This window comes from Suricata suricatta, chromosome 1, assembly GCF_006229205.1.
Source record: "Suricata suricatta isolate VVHF042 chromosome 1, meerkat_22Aug2017_6uvM2_HiC, whole genome shotgun sequence".
In the NCBI taxonomy this organism is placed as follows: Eukaryota; Metazoa; Chordata; class Mammalia; order Carnivora; family Herpestidae; genus Suricata; species Suricata suricatta.
In genome coordinates, this window is record NC_043700.1 from 17,374,679 (window position 1) to 17,396,052 (window position 21,374).

General features: G+C 42.6%; 1 protein-coding gene across 2 annotated transcripts; it reads left to right on the forward strand.

The window, feature by feature from the left end:
• The first annotated feature begins 1,431 nt into the window (after nt 1–1,431).
• Nucleotides 1,432–8,697, forward strand: TRIML1 (tripartite motif family like 1). Of its 2 annotated transcripts, XM_029932893.1 has the most exons (7): nt 1,432–1,965; nt 2,203–2,298; nt 3,488–3,718; nt 4,961–4,983; nt 5,162–5,259; nt 7,295–7,476; nt 8,445–8,697. In XM_029932893.1, the coding sequence occupies exons 1-7, from the start codon at nt 1,540–1,542 to the stop codon at nt 8,652–8,654; spliced, it is 1,266 nt and encodes a 421-aa protein (XP_029788753.1). In that variant the 5' UTR covers nt 1,432–1,539; the 3' UTR covers nt 8,655–8,697. The 2 variants fall into 2 exon arrangements, with proteins under 2 accessions (XP_029788753.1, XP_029788710.1); XM_029932850.1 differs by lacking the exon at nt 8,445–8,697 and having other exon boundaries at nt 7,295–8,171.
• Nucleotides 8,698–21,374: the final 12,677 nt, after the last annotated feature.

Genomic DNA, 21,374 nt, shown 5'->3' on the forward strand with positions numbered 1-21,374 from the left:
GAATTACTGGGCTAGAAGTAATCTTAAGTCGTAGAAGTTTCATGACCCCAAACTGATGCTTCCTCTCTCTCTCTATTTAAATTAATATAACTCTGCTGTGTTTTGTTATTCTTGTTTGTTTTTGTAATTCTCATCTCAGTAATTTACAAATGTTACACAAAGGACAAACAAAACAGTTGGATTAAAAACTTCTAAAGGATGAGAGTTGAGTAGGAGGAAGGAAAATGGAGGAAAAACCATTTCAGTCCAGAAAACTTTTACAAAAGTTCAAGATAGGAAAATACCCAGTATCCTGTTGGAGATAAGTAGGAGAAGAATCAGTGGGAACCATGAAAATCAGAAAGGAATTAATGAAACAGCATAGGTGATAGAGACCAATGGATGGCTGTCAGTGCTGCTATGAGACAGGTAAGACACAAATAAGGCATGATGAACTCAGTGGGAGAAATTGGCTAAATTCTAAGGAAGAACTTTTAAGTTTGCGCTTCTTGGCGGTCAGTGAGCAGGTGGTGGGCCATGATTAAGCACTGCCTCATGAGCAGATGGCAATGCAGATTGATAGGATAAGGCACTAGTAATCTCAGTAGTCATTGTACACCGTTTCCACACTATACATTTAGTTTTACATAGGTCTAAAACTTTCTGCACATTGGATTTCTGTTCAGTAAGAACGAAGAAGACCTAGTTTCAAAGGATGAAAATAAGTGAACAAAATTATATGTATTCTGAAGTGTAGTTTTTTTCCCATCCAGTCTATAGGGTCATCACCCCTTGAGGCAACTTCCGACAATAATGATGTTTTATATTCTCTCAGGGGGTGGTGGAGAGGTTTGTATCACGGTCTGCAGGGCAGAGCAGTAAATATAACTCTGGAAATGCAGTATACATTTAAAGTCCATGAATATTTCAAAGGACTTGTTCTCATTTTGTTGGGTGAATAAGATGAAATAAAAGCACACAGTACCGGATTAAGAAGCAAAGCTATTTCAGTCTTTGGTCAAGCATGTAAAAGGGCCTAATGAGAGAAGGGAGAGGTATTATGATTTTCTGCCTTCAGTTTCTTAATTAGATTCCATTAGTGGAGTTTTCTAAAAGATTTGGGCCATATTTCCAATTCAGATATTATTAGAGATGATCATACCTTAAATCTCTGTACTGGCTCAGACCAGATTACCTAACTTTCCAGCTTAAGATCAAGGTACTTGAGTTTTTTCCTGGCACTATTTATATAGAATAGCCTACTCTTGAAAGAAGTCTGCTAGGAACATGTACACTTAGTATCCAGTATGTTGCTTGCACAGTGAGAGATTCCTTGAAAGTTTGGGGTTGATAATGAACCCAGTGTACAAGGGTTCCACATTAAGTCATAATTGGCTTTTTGTTGGGAAAGTATGTGTCAACTAGTGAAATCAGTCACAGAGGACAGTAAGAGTTTCTTGTATTAACAACATAGCAACTGATCACCCACCTGTTACTCAAAACCATAAAACCTCAGGGAGAACTTTTCTAATCCCAGAATAGAGGCATGACCTTGCCTTGATGTCTTTGTTTGTAACAATGTCTACAGCAGATTTGATGGAGAATCTCAGGGAAGAACTGACCTGCTTCATCTGCTTGGACTATTTCACCAGCCCAGTGACCACTGAGTGTGGGCACAGCTTTTGTCTGCCGTGTCTCCTGCGGACCTGGGAGGAACACAGTACTCCTTTATCTTGCCCTGAGTGCTGGAGGACTTTGGAGAGCCCACACTTGCAGCCCAATGAACGTCTGGGGAGGCTGGCTGGCATAGGCAAGCAGCTCCGATGCCATGTGCTGCAGAGTGGTGGCAAACGAGGTGGCTCTGGGAGAATGCTGGCAGCCACGAAGGCTTTTTCTGATGAGCAGCAGGGTGTAAATGCTTTCTCAACCCAATGCCACGGAATAAACAGATTGTGTCCCTCCAGTGAGGCTGAAGAGCGTCACAAAGTAAGATTGGCTGCTCAGTATAAATCTCCGAACACAAATCACGTTCCATCACTTATGCTCATAATATTCTCTATTGGTGACAATCCTGGGTCCTGGTCTCTGGGCACCAGACCACAAACTTGGCGTGGATCCCGCTTCACTCTTTGTTTTAGCTCATCATATTTTTATTGGTTCTCAAGTCTTCTTCACAATCTGGTGCTCTGCTCATTTGCCACAGAGAATTTGTTTCTATTGCAGGAGAAACTCCAGGAAATCTTAAATCTTTTGCGTAAAAAGAAAAAGGAAACTCAGGTAATATTATCCCATGAGAAGGAAAGAGTAACACTGTGCAAGGTCAGTATCTGACTTATTGGCTTTTTAAAAAATTTTTTTAAATGTTTTATTTATTTTTGATACAGAGAGAGACAGAGCATGAGAGGGGGAGGGGCAGAGAGAGAAGGAGACAGAACCAGAAGCAGGCTCCAGGCTCTGAGCTAGCTGTCAGCACAGAGCCTGGCGTGGGGCTGGAACCCACGAACGTGAGATTTGTCCTGAGCTGAAGCTGGAGGCTTAACCGACTGAGCCACCCAGGCACCCCTCTGACTTATTGTATCTTGTATATGTTCTATGAGGGAGACTAAAGGGATCCTTAGTGATATACCAGAGGGAAAAGACCAAATTTGCCAATCCCCATCCTACAATATGCAGTGTCTTTACTCTAGGCTGCCTACCTCTGCTTGTCTATCTGGGAATCCCAAGACTCACTTCAAACAATTTCCCCATCCCCAGGCCTGCTTCTTTTCTTTCCTTTCCTTTTCTTCTAGTTACACCTATACAACTTGGTGGCTACCTCTATTATGGCTGTGATTATAATTACTTAAAATTACAAGTCACAGACAATATAGGATGAAAAATCAATAGAAAAGAATAGCTCAAATGCTTTGGGGTAAAAAGAGAGTGGGGAAAAAAAAGACAAAGGGAAATAAAGTTTAAATAATAGTTTGGTTTAGGACATGTCAACAAATGCTCGAGTTAGTCACAGATTTGAACATGAGCTGTGTTGCAAAGGCCTCAGTGTTGAGTCAGATACTTATAACATCTGTGTGTGTATCTGATTCTCCCAATACACTGAGTTCTTAAAGAGGACTATTTGTGATGTGTATCTCTATATCTAGGATCTGATCCAATGTCTGCTTTCATTGAATATCTATTAAATAAGTGAACACATACTTTTTTCATATTTTTGCCCTTGCTTTATTTTCTTTTTTATTATGGTATGGATCACCACCTATCAGAGTTGTTTATATTTGTTTTTTCCTACTAGAATGACAGCCTCCTGGGAAAAGACATCTTGCTTTGGTTTGCTAGTGTATATATGGCACACATACCCCCTAAAAATGTCACACTATCCCCTCAACTACTTCGTAGCATATGTGTTACGAGTCACGGTGGAACTCTGGGACTTTGCGAGGGACTTAAAGTCCACACAGGCATTTCTGTTACTAACTGTATTATATTGTTCTCATGTGTGTGTGGATGGCAGGAAGAGACAAAGACCTGTAAGCAGGTTGTTGTGTCAGAATATGAAAAAATGCACCAGTTTTTGAAGGAGGAGGAACAGCTACAGCTCCAGGTACTGGAAAAGGAGGAAAAGGAGAACATGAAGAAGCTGAGGGACAATGAGATCAAGCTGACCCAGCAAATAAGAAGCCTAAGCAAAATGATGGAGCAGATAGAGTCCACCTGTCAGAACTCCATTTTAGAATCTTTTGAGGTAAGAATATTGGGAAAATCAATGTGACATTAACACTCAGAACACGTTGTTGCTCAGAATATTTCAAGCCATGCAAAAATAAGTTTTTATTTATTTACACAAAAAACTAAGTTCCAGCCCCAACACAGTTTTCCTAAAGAATTAATGTTCTAGGGACGCCTAGGTGGCTTAGTCAGCTGAGCCTCTGACTTCCATTCCGGTCACCATCTCACAGTTTTGTGGATTTGAGCCTTATGTCGGCTCTGCGTCAATAGCTCAGCGTCTGGAACCTGCTTCTGATTCTCTCTCTCTGCCCCTCCCTGTTTGTGCTCTGTCTCTCAAAAAAAAAAAAAAAAACCCATTAAAAAAAGGAATTAATGTTCTGTAGTATAAATAAAGGCTTAAAGAGGTAGAGAAAAAAAAACCAAAACACAGTAGAACAGCTTTCCAAACCAAGCCTGATGACGACGCCATTTTCTGCTGTGCCTGTCTTTCTGCAACTTCAGCTTCCTTAATTATTTTGTTTAATGAGGATTTACTATGTGCTGCTGGCACATTACAGCTCATCTTCACAGAGACCTGATGAAGTTAAATACTACTTTATGTACTCTTGGTGATTGTAATCTTCCCTATGGGTTTATAGTAGCTCTTTCTTAATAATTCAGACCTCTGGCAATTAGGTAATTTGCCTATCAAACAGCTAATATGTAATCGAAACTCGGTATTCTGTACTGAGCCCATATTGTTCACCCACTGTCTTTGCTCTGCCGCCTTCTGGGGCTACTAGTGCATTCTTGGGGCCTTTGCAGACTCGGGCTGGGCTGTGTGAACCCGCTGCACTTCACCTCTCCCTCCCGGACGCCCTCACAGAATGCTGTTTAACTTAGTGACCCCCCCCCTCCTACCCATCCGCCCTACTCCCACTCTCCCGCTTCCTTTTCTGATCTTTGACTCCCTGAGGCATCGGATCTTAAGATCAAAGTTCGGCTCCTCTGTCAGCATCGGGTTCTCTCCACAAAGTGATGAGATGAGCAAAGGACAAGGGAGTCCAGTCGTTCTGAGAACCCTCCCCTGCTCGCGGGAACCCCACCTTGGAGGAAGTCGGGGATCTTTTCCCTGCCCCACGACCACCCACTCAAGGTGCTCTAAAGCCATGGAAAGTGAATTCTGTGAAATTATAAAGCACTAGATCCCAAATGGATTCTGTCTTTGTTAGAGATCAAAGTGCACAGATAACTGACCCTCCTTCTTCTCTTCCCTTAGGACGTGAAAGGAGCCCTGGAAAGGTAGGTTGGCAGTCTGGGTCCAGTCATGTAAGATGCAGGGCTGGGCTGCTGAGAAGTTTGTCAGAGTGGGGAGGGCAGTGTCCATGCTGTGGGGGGGAAACGAGCTGGGCCCTCGGCCTGGAGCAGGTCCTGTGGTCTGTGCAGGGGGGACAGAGTGACGGTCTCTGCCCTCTTGTAGGAGTGAGGCCCTCTTGCGCCAGTGTCCAGAGGCCACCACCACGGAACTGAGTCTGTGCCGCATCACTGGAATGAGGGAGATGCTGAAAAAATTCAGCAGTAAGTCAGCCTGATTTGTCAAACCTCCAGGGATTTGCAGCGCTAACTTCAGTGTGTAGGACAGAATGCAAAACTGAGCTTTGAGGCAGATTCCTCTGACATAGAATACTCGCCATCTGGGTGCCAGGCTTCTGTGGGTGCCAGGCACAGTGAGTCTGCGTGTGACTTCAGGGTGGGCTGGGGCCGCAGACCGTCTCTGTTCCAGAGCAGACGGAGCCCACCTGACTGAGGGGTCAACCACCTGTGTTTTCTGTCTAAGGATCCCTGGCACTTCCTTTGTTTGTTTTTGTTGTTCCATTATGTCCATTTCATCCCCTTGTATGCCTGAGCGCGCGCGCGCACACACACACACACACACACACACACACACACACACACCCCTCCTCAGGGGTTTCTGCATTTCTATCTCTGTTCTTGTGAGGAAAAAAGCTACTTAAATTCTTAAGTCCCGATGAGGCACCGTTCAAGGTATCCTTTTAGAATGCTCTAGATATTTAGGCTAGTTATCTATCACAAAGAGAACTTAGCCTTAGTTTTTAACTTTTATCTTGTTGACAATATGACCTTCAGAGGAAGGTCTAATGGGCTTTGGATTCAGTAGATATTTGATAAGTGCCAATTATGTACCTGGTACTATACTATTAAACTCTGAGCTTTCTTATAGTGATAAATAAGACAGACCTGCCTTTGCTTTGATAGAACTTGAGGAGACAGACATTAATCTCAAATAATTAGCGATGATTAGGATTTGATCTATAAATAAAAGTATGAAATTATGTGGTAGGGGCACTTAATCTTGTCTGAGAGGTCAGTGAAGGTTGGAAGTCTGTTCTGTGACCTCCTCGCAGAAGATGTGGGGGGGTCTCTCCCTGGTTCACAATGTACTTCTCAACTGGTCACGGATGGTTTCACTAACCTCATAGGAGGCTTCATTTCAGCACGACATAATGAAAAATGCTGATTGGGGATTGCTATTCAAACACTCAGTAACTTTGTAATCTTGGACAAGTTTTCTAACCTCAGTTTCCACTTTTATAAAAATGGGGAGAAGTGCCTGGGTGCCTGGGTGGCTCAGTGGGTTAAGCGATCAACTTTGGCTCAGGTCATGTTCTCATAGTTTGTGAGTTTGAGCCCTGGGTCAGGCTCTGTGCTGACAGCTCAGAGCCTGGAACCTGCTTCAGATTCTGTGTGTCTCTTTTTCTGCCCTTCCCCTGCTCATATGCTGTCTGTCTCTCTCTTTCTCTCAAAAATAAACAGTAAAAAATATTAAAAAGGAGGGAAAAGTGCCACAATTAAATGAGATATTGTACAGACAACGCTTGGCGCCTAAGGATAAGTTCAGAATGAATAGCTGCCTCTATTTCCCTCCCACCCAAATGGAAGAAGCAGAAGGAGCCACGGCTCAACTGAATACCAAAGACAGAGAGCATGCCCTGTGGGGGTAGACAGCCCTGAGTTTTAAAGCCATACTGTAAACAGAAAGCGTCTATTCTATTCCATTCCATTATATCAGAGATTCCTCTCTCTCTCCTCTCAGGCAGGCTGAATACCACAGTCCACACGACTCTCTTCTGTCTCTTTTTAGAGATTTACTCTCAGCGGTTGTGACACAGTGAGAGGAGGGCCCAGAGATTCTGTTCTCGGGGAAACACAACCCCTCACCACAGTCACCTAAATTATATTTTTATTTATTTTTTTTAACTTTTTTTTAATGTTCTTTATTTATTTTTGAGAGACAGAGAGAGACAATGGGAATAGGGGAGGGTCAGAGAGAGAGGGAGACACAGAATCTGAAGACAGGCTCCAGGCTCTGAGCTAGCCATCAGCACAGAGCCAGACGTGGGGCTTGAACCCACAAACCCTGAGATCATGACCTGAGCCGAAGCCGGACGCTTAACCGACTGAGCCACCCAGGCGCCCCTTAAATTATATTTTTAAAAATAGAACTGGAAACTAAGAATTTAACTTAAATTCCACATATATATAAAAGGTTTTCGAGAATTCAAGAAGGGATTCATTCTCTCTCCTCTTGCAGCGGACATAACCCTGGATCCAGCTACAGCCAATGCCTATCTCGTCTTGTCTGAGGATCTGAAAAGCGTGAGACACGGAGGAATCCGACAGCACTTACCCGACAACCCAGAACGATTTGACCAGTCTGCAACCGTGCTGGGCGCCCAGATCTTCACCTGTGGGAGACACTACTGGGAGGTGGAGGTGGGCAACAAGACCGAGTGGGAAGTGGGCATTTGCAAGGACTCCGTGAGCAGAAAGGGCAATCTCCCAAAGCCACCTGGGGACCTCTTCTCACTTATAGGCTTAAAAATTGGAGAGGATTATAGTCTTTGGGTCTCATCACCTTTGAAAGGTCAACATGTCAGAGAGCCTGTGCATAAGGTTGGTGTTTTCTTAGACTATGAGTCTGGACATATAGCGTTCTACAATGTGGTGGATGAGTCCCTCATCTACAGCTTTCCTCCAGCCTCTTTTCAGGAGGCCCTCAGGCCGATCTTCTCTCCTTGCCTCCCAAATGAAGGGACAAACACAGACCCTCTTATCATCTGCTCACTGAACAGTTATGTCTGAAGGAGATAGCCCTGAGCCTTCGCCACGGATGAGGTCTAAGACCAACAGATGAGTAATGTATTGACACTATCAATATTGGGTGATCTTAAAAAAAAGCCCCTGCAAAGACTTTCCATTACCTTGAGCCATAACCAACAACCAAGTTGGACAATCAACTCTCAACACCATAGAAGGCTGATCATATCCTGTATTTAACCAAATTAATTGTCTAGACTGTCCCACTACATGCTGGTCACTGAAAATGTAGAGACAGCGTTAGTCCCTATTAGCCCTCATCCCATTGTCATAGCCCAGTTTTATAAATATATATCACGTTTTTGAGTGTATCTATTTATTTGACTCTAAAGAACTCTATCTTTTATATTTTTTTAACGTTTATTTTTGAGAGAGCATGAGTGGGGGCGCGGGGCAGAGAGAGATGGAAACACAGACTCTGAAGCAGGCTCCAGGCCCTGAGCCGTCAGCACAGAGCCCAACATGGGGCTTGAACTCACAAACCACAGATCATGCTCCAAGCTGAAGTCAGACAGTTAACTGACTGAGTCACCCAGGTGCCCCGATAACTCTGTAATTTGAATATGTCTCTGTTCCATGTACAGAACTCTGGTGCTGGGGCAAGCCCGAGTCCTCTAGGTGGGGGCAGATGCCTGGGTTCTCTCATGACAGCCTCGGCTGAAAAGTTGTTTCTTCCCATCCCGTGGGGCCTGCTCTCAGGAAGGCTTGTATGTTCAGAATACTGCAAACACAGGTGTCAGTATCAGCATATCATTCATGTTACCATAACCACCAGAGGCTGGAACTTTCTGTGAATATGTTCAAAGACCACAGAACGAAGTCTCTATTCAATAAATGTATCAAGGCTATAGGTGCCAAATGACTTTACTGAATTTTTTATAAGATTATTTTATGTGCTTTTGCTACTTGTTATACGCAGAAGGCTTTAATCACTGGAAGGTGAAATCTACTTACTCCATCCCAACATGTGAGGGTTTGGAAGCAAGTTCTGCAAACTGACCTCTGGGCTGGTCCCAGATCAGCTTCTGTTGGAGCTCTGCACTCTTGCTCACCATTCTCAGTGCTCTGTGCCTGCAGGGGTTCTTTGCAGATTTTTTGTTGGTTTGTTTGTTTGAATTCTTCCTCCTTGCTGGCATTGCAGAATGGTTCCCTTTCCTGCCTCTTCCTACTCACAGAAGTCACTGCCCACGTTTTCAATCACAGACAAGAAAACTGACAGGGTTTAACCCCCAGACAACTGCATGATTATTAAGAAACATGTTTATCACAGATTTTTGTCTTTAAATTAGAGACTAAGTTGGGGGGGGGGGGATTGATCATTGAATCTGTTAATCAGCATGGACAGCCGAAGGGAGGGAGCTAAGTGAGAGAGAGAGACTTCAAGTAACTGGGTTTGCTGTAGGGCAGGTATCCCCCATCCCCTTCATCCAGATCTGCTTTCTCTTTCAAACCTATACATTTTTATCTTGCGCCCTCACAGGCATGGGAGCAGATCAGAGTTAGACCTTGATTCCAAATGATGCCCTCTTCTGTTCTCTGTGTTTGCTCTTTGCATTTTCACCCTGACACACGCTTCATACTCCCTTTGAACAATTTGTTCTGTTCCCCATATTTTATTTTATTAAATTTTATTTCTTGATTTATCACCTCAAAAAGCTAAGGAACAAATTATGAATACAAACACCAGATATATTTGGACTATAGCTTTCTCAATTACAAAAAACCCACATTGATTTTAAAAAAAATTTTTTAACATTTTTATTTATTACTGAGAGACAGAGAGAGACAGAACATGAGCATAGGAGGGGCAGAGAGAGAATGAGACACAGAATCCAAAACAGGCTTCAGGCTCTGAGCTGTCAGCACAGAGTATGATGTGGGGCTTGAACCCACAAACCGCGAGATTATGACCTGAGCCAAAGTCAGAAGCTTAACCTACTGAGCACCCCCACATTGATTTTTTATAAATGAATATAAAGCTTATGTATTTTAACTTTGATCACATTACAGTAAATTGTGGTGTAAGGTGATAGCTCCTTTTCTTTTCCAAAGGGGCTGGTGTTATCAAGGCAAGTAGCCTATTTTTTCCCCTCTGGCAAAGTCATCCGGTGTGGATCCTTGTCCGCGCCCAGCCTGCCACGGATCGCCTGTGTGGGAGGATTGAATCTACACTGTTCGTACTCTGCTGAGTTTGCATAAGCAACCATGAAAAAGTTGTAAAAGCATTTTCACCCAAGGCTTCTGGCTATAAACTCCAAGCCGAGCAGATGTGGTGGGGATGGGAGGGAGAGTGGCCGGAATAAGCAACTGGGAGGTGCCCTCCATTGCTTGGCAAACTCATCCCCTTGCATGAGACCAGGCTCTGGTCTCTGCCTCAGCCTTTGAACATCTGTGAGACACGTTCTCAGTGTGAATGCTGTCCCACATAGGACCTGCCACTGTTATGCAATCTGTCCTATTTTCTATTGACTCCCTTTCTCCTTCCCAGATCTCTTTCTTCTCTCCTTCTTGAGTGGAAAAATTTCTCAGGGAGACAGCAAGTCACGAGTAGCCTCTTGTCACGCACATTGCCAAAATGGAATCCAGAATCCTGGCCATTTCTCTCTCTCCACGTGGGCTAGAGGAGGAGGGGTATGTGGAGTACTGAGGGCTGAGGACATCAAGAGGGATCTTCCACACAAGGTAGCAATTGGATTTCTTCATTTTAAAAAAGTGTCTTGGTTTGTCCTAGCGTACCTTAAAAATACAATATTCTACATCTTTTGCCCTGAAATCTAATTTACCAATAAAACTCCTTTAGATCTTCAGATGAGGTCTTGATATACCCTCCTGCCCTACTTACCCCTCCCCCCCAACAATGTGACTTTGACCTATTAGGCTTCCAGTACTTACATGGGCGCCTTATCCTACTTTGGATTGCTCAGCCCTATGACTCAAGTCAGCAATGTGCCCAATCAGCCTTTCCCTACTCTTGAATTTCACCCTGTGCATATACCTTAAAGTTGTGGGAACAGAAGGATAGTAGGCCTCAGCAGGGAAAGAGAAGAATGATAAAACGTACAAAGGATAAAATTTTTAAAATTGCATATTGTCTCACTATACAGAGATTACTAATGCTTCTATTATGGTGTGTGTCTTTCTAGTCTTTTTTGGGTTTTGTTTTTTCTAGGGATATGTATTTTAAGCAACATTAAAATTATCTTAATATTCCATTGTGAGCTTCTTTCTTATCATATTTCTTAAAAATATGACTTTTCCATCCCCAAATATATAAGCATGTTTTTCTAAGAATTAGTCCATTTTGTTAAATTACATCTATCATATACACATTTTACATTCAGCATATATTATTTGGTAAATAGTCCATATTAAAAGTTTCCCAATTAGCCTTATAATGCTCTTTATAACTGTCTTCCAGTGTCCAGGAATGATATAGGATCATGCATTAAATGTAATTGTCTTGGAAACTATGATTTTTAATGGCAGTAAGATTCCATTATATGAATGTCCCTAATTTATTTAATCATTCCCTCACTGTGGGACGTACAGATTGTTCTCCACTGGTAGCTGTTATCAACGACACCACAGTGACGAGCCTGTACAGAAACCTCTAATTATTCACCAAAGTCTCCTGCAGGCAGGAAAGCGGCCCTTGGGCCCCGCGGGCATGTTTGCGGTTATACCTTCCCCTACGAAGTTTTCTGGGCAGGGCAGGTAGTCCGGAAGGTTCTACTCATCTCCACATGGAAGATGCAGACACAGTTTTGAGACAAGCAGGAGAACATGTTTCCCCCTGCCCTGTGGTCTGGCCAGAAGCACTGCATTTATTTAAAACAACAACAACAAACCTATCCTGGGAGAAATTGGGCAGCCGTGCTTGGGCTTTGAAATACACAGCCCTTAGCCTGAACATTCAACTTTGCCGCAAGGTAACTGTTTCCCGTTTTGACAAATTCAACTCTCTGAGCCTTTGTTCTCTCTTCTCAAAGATGTGAAAAATAGCTATGTGTTAATAATGATTATGTGAGAACACAGAGAAACAATCCATGGTGTCTGATGAATTTTTGTTAGTCTTCCCCCACCTTCTTTTCCCTCAATTTGCACAACATGTCCATTAAAATTTTTTTAATGTTTATTTATTTTTGAGAGAGAGAAAGAGAGAGAGATAGCGAGCATGCCTGAATGGAGGAGGGGCAGAGGGAGAGGGAGACACAGAATTCAAGGCAGGCTTTGAGCCGTCAGCACAGAGTCCAACAACGCAAGGCTCAAATCCTTGACTGTGAGATCCTGACCTAAGCTGAAGTCAGACGCCCAACCAACTGAGCCACCCAGGTGCCTCACAATATGTCAGTTTTGCAATTTGTCATAAAGGGGGCCACAGAAAACTTGTCCATAGAAAATGTGTGTCAAATATGGAAAACATTGGCACCAAAATCTCCGAAATATTTTTAAAGTAGGTGTCACTAGGAAAAGTGTTAACATAAAAATTCAGTTGAAGAAAAAGAAAACCTAGATCTATGAATTGTTTTCTTATCTTTCATGGAAATTCTTGTGACCTTCACACTTGTGAGCATACACTCTCAAATTTTAAAGTAAATTACTATTTTATTTACTTTTTCATTTGAAAGAGAGAGAGGGAGGGGTGAGGGACAAAGAAAGAGAGGGAGAATCCTAAGCAGGCTTCAAACTCAGCACGGACCTGGATGTGTAGAGCTCAATCCCACGACCCTGGCGGGGATCATGACCTGAGCTGAAATCAGGAGTGGGACACTTAACCGACTGAACCACCCAGGTGTCCCTAAAAGTAAATTGATGTTAAAATTATAAAAATAGAACTGCCCTATGATCCAGCAATCACACTACTAGGTATTTACCCAAAGAATGAAAGAACACTAATTCAAAGCTGCATGCACCCCTATGTTTATAACAGTATTATAAGAGCCAGATTATGGAAGCAGCTCATATGTACACACACACACACACACACACACACACACACACACACTGGAATATTATTCAGTCTTTAAAAAAGAATGAAATCTTGCCATTTGCAACAACGTCAATGGAGCTAGAGAGTATAATTCTAAGCAAAGTAGGTCAGCAGAGAAAGACAAATGCAATATGATTTCACTCATATGGGGAATTTAAGAAACAAACAAACGAAGAGGAAAAAGATCAGGAAACAGACTCTTAATTATAGAGAACAAACTGAGGGTTACTAAAGGGGAGGTGGGTGGGGGGTCGGGTTAAACAGATGATGGAGATTAAGGAGTGAACTTGCCAAGATGAGCACAGGGTGACGTACAGAATTGTTGAATCACTACATTGTACACCTGAAAGTAATATAACACTGTATGTTAATTAACTGGAATTAAAAACTTTAAATAAATAGGAACTTAATAAAAACAAGAACTAAAGTGGTAATCTCATTTTCATTCCTTGGCAATCTCACACCTTTGCTCTGGGCTCAGAGGCCCTGGTAAGAACTTGGATAATCTTTAGCTCTGCTGGCAGTTGAGGCAGTTCACCCAGAAGGGTGGGCGGTGCAGTCCCACCGGCTCACTGTGCCTCACTCAACGTTCCTCCAGTAGATTACAGGTGTCCTAGACTCTGAGCTTGGCAGTCTTGGGGTGGGGCTTAGAGCGATCACTAGCTGTGAATATCTTTCTCCTTTTAAATCATGTTAGATGTGTTTTAAAAAACTTATAAAAACATGTTATAAACATAGAAAGCCTTATAAAAACATGTTAGATGTGTGTCACTGTAAGGACCAAAGAGACTCCATGACAGGCTTCAGGAAGCCTCAGAGAACACAGAACAGAGTCTCACCTCTGATTGGTCCACTCTGGTTGCCAAAAATTGCATGATCAGAAAGATTATCCAACCTCGGGTTGGTCCACTTTGAAAACCAAAAATTTGCATAAAGGGGCATGGAGGATGACTCCTGATTGGCCAGGCCAGCATCCCTCATTTACATGAAGGGCAACCAATCAGGACATCTTCCCTTTCTCAGGATACACTTTACTTGGGCTCACTCTGTAATTGGTTAATTTCAAAGATACCTCAAATATTGTGATTGGGTCCCGCCAAAAATAACAATGTTCTAAATAATATGTATGGCTGAAACTGTTGTCAATAGCATCATCTGACCGTGATTGGATTGCTGTACCTATGTCACAATCTCTTGTAACTCCCTCTTGTAACTTCCTCTTCCCAAGCCCATAAAAACCCTGCTTCTCCTCTGTTCGAGGCTCTCTTTGCTTTTGCATGCGTGACTCAGTCTCCCTGGTGGTCTCTCGTTTTGGGGGACGATATTGTGATCTGGGCCAAACATCACAACATGGGGAGGTTTGGGAAGCATTGCCCCTTCCCCACTGTAGGGATCCATAGATAACCTGACCATGATAAATGACTCACTTACTGGGATTTCCTGTGAACAGCTTTCTTATTGACAGCTGGCAGGACGGAACCAGCTTTTGCAAGGCCTGAAGCTTATACAGAGGTGGGGAGTCATCTTTAAGACAAAATGATAAAAAGTTACAAAGTCTAACATTAGGTCCCGGGGCTTAGAGGGTCTCAGACAACAAACTGCAGTTTACCTATTTTCATGGTGCACCAGCCTCTGGGTTAGCAGGATGCAAATACAAAAGGCAGAGGCCGGAAAGCCAAGGCTCCTATGTTCCCATACTGGCTGCACCACTTCCTGAGATACAGCCCTGGGCAGGGTGCGGACCACCCGTGTGCCTCGCTGCCTTCCTCTGCAGTGGGGGGGGGCGGGGCGGGCAGCCTACCTGGCTCCCAGGACTGTTGCAGCAAATGACAGATCGCGTGCATTTAGGACACTGCCTGATTCAAGGGATAATTGTGCAATAGATTTTAATCATTGATAGGTTCTTTCTAAGCTTTGGCATCTATGTTGGCCAGACCCTGGAGTTTGGAATACTGCCTTCTGTGGCCCTGTTTCCTACAGTTCTGACCATGAGCTTACCGCTTACCGTATCTGAGCTCTGAATAGTGCCTTTTCCTACTTGCCTTCCCTGCCCTGGGGGTCCCGGTTTCTATTCATGATGGAAACTCTACCTCAAAGCATATTGCTGGTCCTTTTGCATTCCTAATTCTAGAGCTCACTCTTTACCCCTTAGGAAGCTTTCCTGGAAATTCTTGGGCATTTCAAATATTGCCTTCTACTTAACTCATTGACTCTTCCAGTTCATGTCTTGAATTCTAAGCTTTTCTGAATTATAAGTCACAACATTCAGAGCCGGTGTTTTCCTTCTGGGTGGTGTTTTTAGACAATGATGGTGGATCCACAGGTTCTTCAAAGGGAAGTTCTTCCCCCACCAGTATTGTTTGATTTCATTTTGGTGATGGACAGCATCTCACAGAGCATCTGAGTCTTCAGTCACCCTCCAGATGGGAAACAAATGTCCAGGGCGCTCAGAAGAGACAGATTTCCCACTGGGCAAGGAGTGTGAATGTGTGTGGGCGTGTGCTATGTTGTATGTGGTACATTACGTACGTATGTATGTGTATGGGTGCATGTGTGGTATATGTATATATGGGTGGGTGTGTATTATAGTTGTGTATGTGTGGTGTGTGTTTTGCTGGTCCTTTTGCATTCCTAATTCTAGATCTCACTCCTGAAGCTTTCCTGAAAATTCTTGAGCATTTCAAATATTGCCTTCTATTTAGCTCATTGACTCTTCCAGTTCATGATTCAAATTCTATACTCTTCAGGGGCGCCTGGGTGGCTTAGTCAGTTAAGTGGCTGACTTCAGCTCAAGTCATGATCTCACAGTTTGTGGGCTCGAGCCCCGCGTTAGGCTCTGTGGTGGCAGCTCAGAGCCTGGAGCCTGCTTTGGATTCTGTGTCTCCCTCTCTCTCTGACCCTCCCCGGTTACGCTCTGTGTCTCTCTCTCTCAAAAATAAATAAACGTTAAAAAAATTTTTTTTAAATAAAAAAAAACAATTCTAAACTCTTCTGAATTTAGGATTCCACATATCATATACCACACACACATACACATACATGTATATATGGAGGGCGGTATATGGAGTGTAGTGTGTGTGGTGTGTGCTAGGTGGTATTTGTGGCATGTGGTGTATAGTGGGTATGTCTGTCATATTTGGCGTGCATGGTATGTGTGTTGTGTGCTCCGTGGTATGTGGTATGTGTGTGCAGTGTGTGTATGATGTATGTGACGTGTGTAGTGTGCTGTGTGTGTGTGTGTCTGTGGTATGCGGTGTGTATGGTATGTAGTGTATGCGGTGTGTGGTACGTGTGGTATGTGGTGTGTGTGTGATGTGTGGGGGGCGGGTGTAGGGAGAGAGCTTCTGAGGGAAGCTTCGTTCCTCCTCAGAGTCTCTACTGTGCCCCCTTTCTGGATGCTTCCAAGTGTGCCCGCCCCTTCAAGTTCCCCCTCTACCTTCTTCAGTTCTCATCTTCTCAATTCTCCTGCTTCTTGGAAATGAAGATGGGTTCTGTAAACCTGCTTCAGGAAGGGAATCTCATGCGGGGCTTCTTGGACTCAGTTTCTGCGGGCAGGGGTGCGGGGGGTAAAAGACGAGGGGGGTCACTGCTGAAGGCACAGGGCGGGTCTGATGGTGGTGATTTTGCCCCAACACGCGTCTGCTTTCCTGCAGAAGTCAGAGAGCTCTCAGGACTCAGCAGGAGGGATTCATGCTGCTTCTACATTCGTCCTACTGATTTTATAACTAGTCCTTTTGTATTAATAGGCATCACTCAGAAGTCAGCTTTAAGTAATACAAATATTGAGAACAATATGATACTGTGTACAGTACTCTAAGCTTTGCATTTAAAGTCTAAATCTCTTTTTTTTTTTGTTTAAAATCTGGGCACTATCTCAGGAGATAATGTAAGAGTTCTCCTTTCTTCTCTTTGCATGTATCTGAAAAACTGTTACACTCAGTTAAAATTTTATTAGACATTTTAAAGAGTAACTGTGAAATGTGTTGTCTCGAGGGTTGGAAATATTCTGGGCTTATTTGATTACATCTTGTGTTCAGTTTGTGAAAATACATTGAACAGGAAATTTATATGTCTGATTTCTGTATGTAAATTGTACTTCAGTAAAAACTCCCAAGTAAGTGGTTGCCTTTTCTTGCAGGTTGGGTCCTCGCCTGCAGGGGCAGATGCTGAGTGGGAGTTTAGCATGTGGGATCCGTACTTTTTTAGGAGATGCCGTGGAGATCAAGATTCTTCCCTTCTTTCTTCCTTCCCTCCCCTCTTCCTTCCCTACTTCCTGTCCCCTTTCTCTCTCTCTCTCTCTCTCTCTCTCTCTCTCTTTTCCTTCTTTCTTTCCTCCTTCCTTCCCTCCCTCCCTCCCTTACTTTCTTCTGGTATTAAAACCATGAATTATATTTTCTAAGTGGTGAAATTATATGTTTCCATGAATTATCTTGTAAAATACCCCTATTTCCCTGTTTTCTTTCTTCCTCCCTCCCCCCTTTATTTTTTTTGTGGTGTAGACTTTTCAGTGTACAATACAGTGTTGTTAAGCACAGGCATGACGTTGCACAGCAGACCCCTAGAAGGTACCCATCGTTTATAACTGAAGTTTTATACTTGCTGATTAGCAATTCCGCATTTCCCCCTCTCTCAGGCTATGCAACTGGCATTCGGCTCTCTGCTTCTGTGACTTTTATTACGGCCTTTTCTGTGGAGGGGAAGGAAGCAGGAATAGACGGGGGAGAGGTCTAGCTGAGTGCAAGCCCAGTGACAGGCTGCCTTGGCCACGCACAGGAGGAACTCTGGAGCTGAAATGGCCTTTTAGACTAGAGTCATCTGAGCCAGATTGAGTCAGCCCAAGCTCTAGGCACTGCCATTGATGGGATGTGTCACTGCATGGGAGTGCCCTCGAGCAAGGGGGCTCTGTGCTGCTGAGCCATTTCTTAAAGACGGCTGTAGTCCATTTGTCCATGATACTCCCAGCAAAAAAAACCACTAGGTTTTCTTTGCTAGGGGATCTACGGCAGGCATCAGAAAAGCTGGAGACTGGGACCTGACTAGGAAAGGGGAAGAACGGGGTTCTGTTGAACTTTCATTTTAAAGCTCTCTATTATCTAATTAATAAAAATCCACGTGGGTTCATTTCTTCAACTCAAATACTATGACATGTCCACACACTAGAATCATTATTTTAATCATTATTTTAATATCATACACAGCACATGATTCTTCTGCCTGTATACAGTTAAATGAGGGCTTGCTGTTCCCAACTGAAATGTAAAAATGTAAATGTTCATGCCTATGTCGCTTTATTTCAACATGAGTCTCCCATGAAATGCTCTTTTCCTGGATTTTACCTTTGTCTTATTTTATTCAGTATTTGGCTTACGTACTACTCTTTACTTGGGTTGACTTCCAATTTATGACTTATCGTCTTATTTTGGACATCTGCTTTTTCTAAATTGATGAACTGACTCGTTCTTCTACATGGTTTTGGTCAACTTTATCAAATTCATTGTTCCCATGGTTAGCCTTTACTCAGTAAGAACATTCATACCGAAGCACGTTTCACTGGGAGAGAAGTCTGAGAGGGAAGGCGGCCATGAGAACGAAGCCAGAAGACTGCCGATCCCAGGTGTGTACTTGACCAAGGGCCTAGTTGCTGAGTTTTGAAATCCACCACACCATCTGCATGAGCCAGCCCTCCTGCTGGCTGCTCTCAAGTATGACCTAGAGCAGCAGCGATACTAGTGCAGACCCATTCCTGGGACACACACAATCTCTGATGGCCAATTCTGGTGGCCAGAGCCCTCCTCCAGACTTCCATCCACCCCTCTTTCCCTCTCTCCTTCACTGTGAGCTGGAGTCTCAGCATGATTCCCTCTCCCCTCCCTGTTTCCCTTACAAAGGGGTGTGCTGGGTCCCACCGGGCAAGGACTGACTCAAGAGGATCAAGAGCATCTCCTCTCAACTTGGGGTTCAGGGACACGACGTTGACAACCGGAAATGGGCTGAAGTGAAAGTAATTACATCAAGAAATATACAAACATTACAAATCAGGTCTTTTTCCTGCAGAGACCTAGTTGTTGAATAATTATCTGTACACTATTGCCCTCATCAGCATTTGCCTCATAAAATTCCTGCACATTTAATTCTCTTTGGTATCTGCTTCCTGGAGTACCCACGTTAGCACAAAAGGGGTGAGGAGAAAAGATAAAATCAGTTTTGGACATGTTGATACAGTGGATAGCAAGACTCACCAGAACCATCAAAATAAGATTGTTTTCTCTAGTAGGAACATTATCATCAGCTAAGGCTAAATCGTTCCCTCAGAAACTAAAGCTTACGATATAGGCTTTTAGCAAAAATAACTCCAAAGGTTGAGGTAGTGCACCATTTCTGGTCTTGTGGCCTCTATAAGCTTCCAAGTCTGACCTAGCTGCCAGGCTTCTGGTCTACAAATTCTTCACTGGGATGGGTATTCTTTTTCCTTAAATATATATATATTAATGTACACATTAATATATTGTATATTTATGGATATATTATTTATATTTAATATATATTAATAAATATTTAAGAAAAATAATATCCTGGTGAAAAATTACATATATAATTATTATATATATACTGTTTTTTTTACTGTTCTCACTTCATTTATCATGATAAGCCAGCCTTTCTCAACAGTCCCTCTAGTTCCAAATTTTTACCATCTCTCTTTGCTACTCTTCAAAATCTCCAGAATCTTTTATTTTTTTAAAGCTAACCTATTATAAGGCAATTCATGAAATTTGCCTTCTTTTTTCTCAGGTGGTCTAGCTCCAAGTCTGCAATTTTTAACCATTATTTTTACTTACAGAAAAAAAATATCCTTCACATACTGAATGTACAACTCTTCGGGAGTTGGACAAATAATTTGATTCATTTTTTCATATTAGGTCCTACAGGAAGAGGCTAAGAATAAATCTTTAAAAAGAGCAGGCTGTGGAAGACACAAAAAGTACTTAGTAGGGCCTTGGCATTGTGCTGCTGGAAATCAGATTCTACTCTATATACCTCCTCTCATCTCTATCACCTTGACCTTTCACTTTATGGACACTATCTTGGTTCTGTGTTTGGGTTTAGATCCTTACCCTTTCCCTGGAAGCTTGGCCCCTTGGGTTTCTACCTCAGTGGGTAATCATCCCAGCTTAGGACTTAGATAAACAAGTACACCAAGACGTGCTGAGCCATAGCTTTGATTCTTTTTAGTGTGTTTATGAGATCAAGACAAAAATAATACTTGTGATATTTCTATGCATATGTATTTCACCTCTAGTAAGATATTTTCTTGGATAATGTATCCCAGATGAAAATAACTTCTCACATTTATTAAATACCTATTATAGGCCAACTACTGTGCATAATATTTCCACTGCTATTAAGAGGTTAAAGAAGTTGCCCAATGCCCCACATCTGTCAAGCAGAAGAACTAAATGTCTAACTGGGTCTATTAACTCCAGAGCCTATTTTTTAACCACTGGGTTGTATTATTCTTCCATAGAAATTAGCTATGTGAAGGAGCCAGTTTATTTAACTGATCACTGGAGTGCAAAGGAGACTGTGGTACACGATATGAAGAGAACAGTGAATCCTTTGATGTTTAAGGAGAGAAATCAGTCTTGCTACAGCTTGAGACTCAGAAAGGGTTTTTACAGTGATTGTCATCCACATAATAAGTGCTGTCATAAATATAATTTGCGCCTGAAGTTGTATGACAGCATCACTTAATTCTAGCAAAGACTGAAGATCAAGAACATAGGGTCAAGTATTGAGCTTTAGAAGAAATTCTCCAATTAGCTTAAAGAAGCAGCAGACCAGGAAGGTGGAAGAATGTCAAGTTAGGATCTCTTGAAACAGCTTCGGAAGCAAAGCAGTGGTCACCGAAGTACCAGGGATATGGTGCTATTCTCATGTAAATAGTTCATCTGTAAATCATCTCTAACAGAAACAAATCACAAGGGGGAAGGGATAACATGTTATAATTGGCTCATTTTTTTTCTTTCTCAAGTCTGAATTTCCTTCCTCTCCTTCTCCATTCTGCATTTGGTTAACCAGCACAGGTGAAAAATATGTATTTACTTTTTGGGGGCACTAAATATGAGATGTTAAAATGACAACAAAGTTTTGTCATAAAAGTGAGGATCGTTACAGTAAAATCTTATGTTCTTGGCTATCCTGTAACCAGAAGGTACCAACAATATTTCAAACTTAGTATCATTACTTTGGATTCTGAAACAACCAATAGTTTTCCCAATATGGCTGAGGACTTGCCTGCTGGCTGATGGAGAGGTACATCAGTATGTTCCTGACAATCCAGTAAAACTGGGTGCAGTGTCAGCATCTCGGGTAGTACACATTTACCTTTAGAATATTAACAACAGGGGCTGGCTCAAGACCAACCTGAGTAGGAACTGATGGGAAAGCATAGGAAATCAATCAGTAGAAAAAATAATCCCCAGAATCTAGAAGAATGGATTTTATATATACTTATTATTTCATGATA

Bases quoted from the DNA above. Each gene is read 5' to 3' on its own strand.
- TRIML1 (XM_029932850.1), top strand. From the start codon at position 1,540: ATGTCTTTGTTTGTAACAATGTCTACAGCAGATTTGATGGAGAATCTC. The intron at 1,966-2,202 runs GTAAGATTGGCT...TTTCTATTGCAG, and splicing joins AGGCTGAAGAGCGTCACAAA to GAGAAACTCCAGGAAATCTT. The intron at 3,719-4,960 runs GTAAGAATATTG...CTCTTCCCTTAG, and splicing joins CCATTTTAGAATCTTTTGAG to GACGTGAAAGGAGCCCTGGA.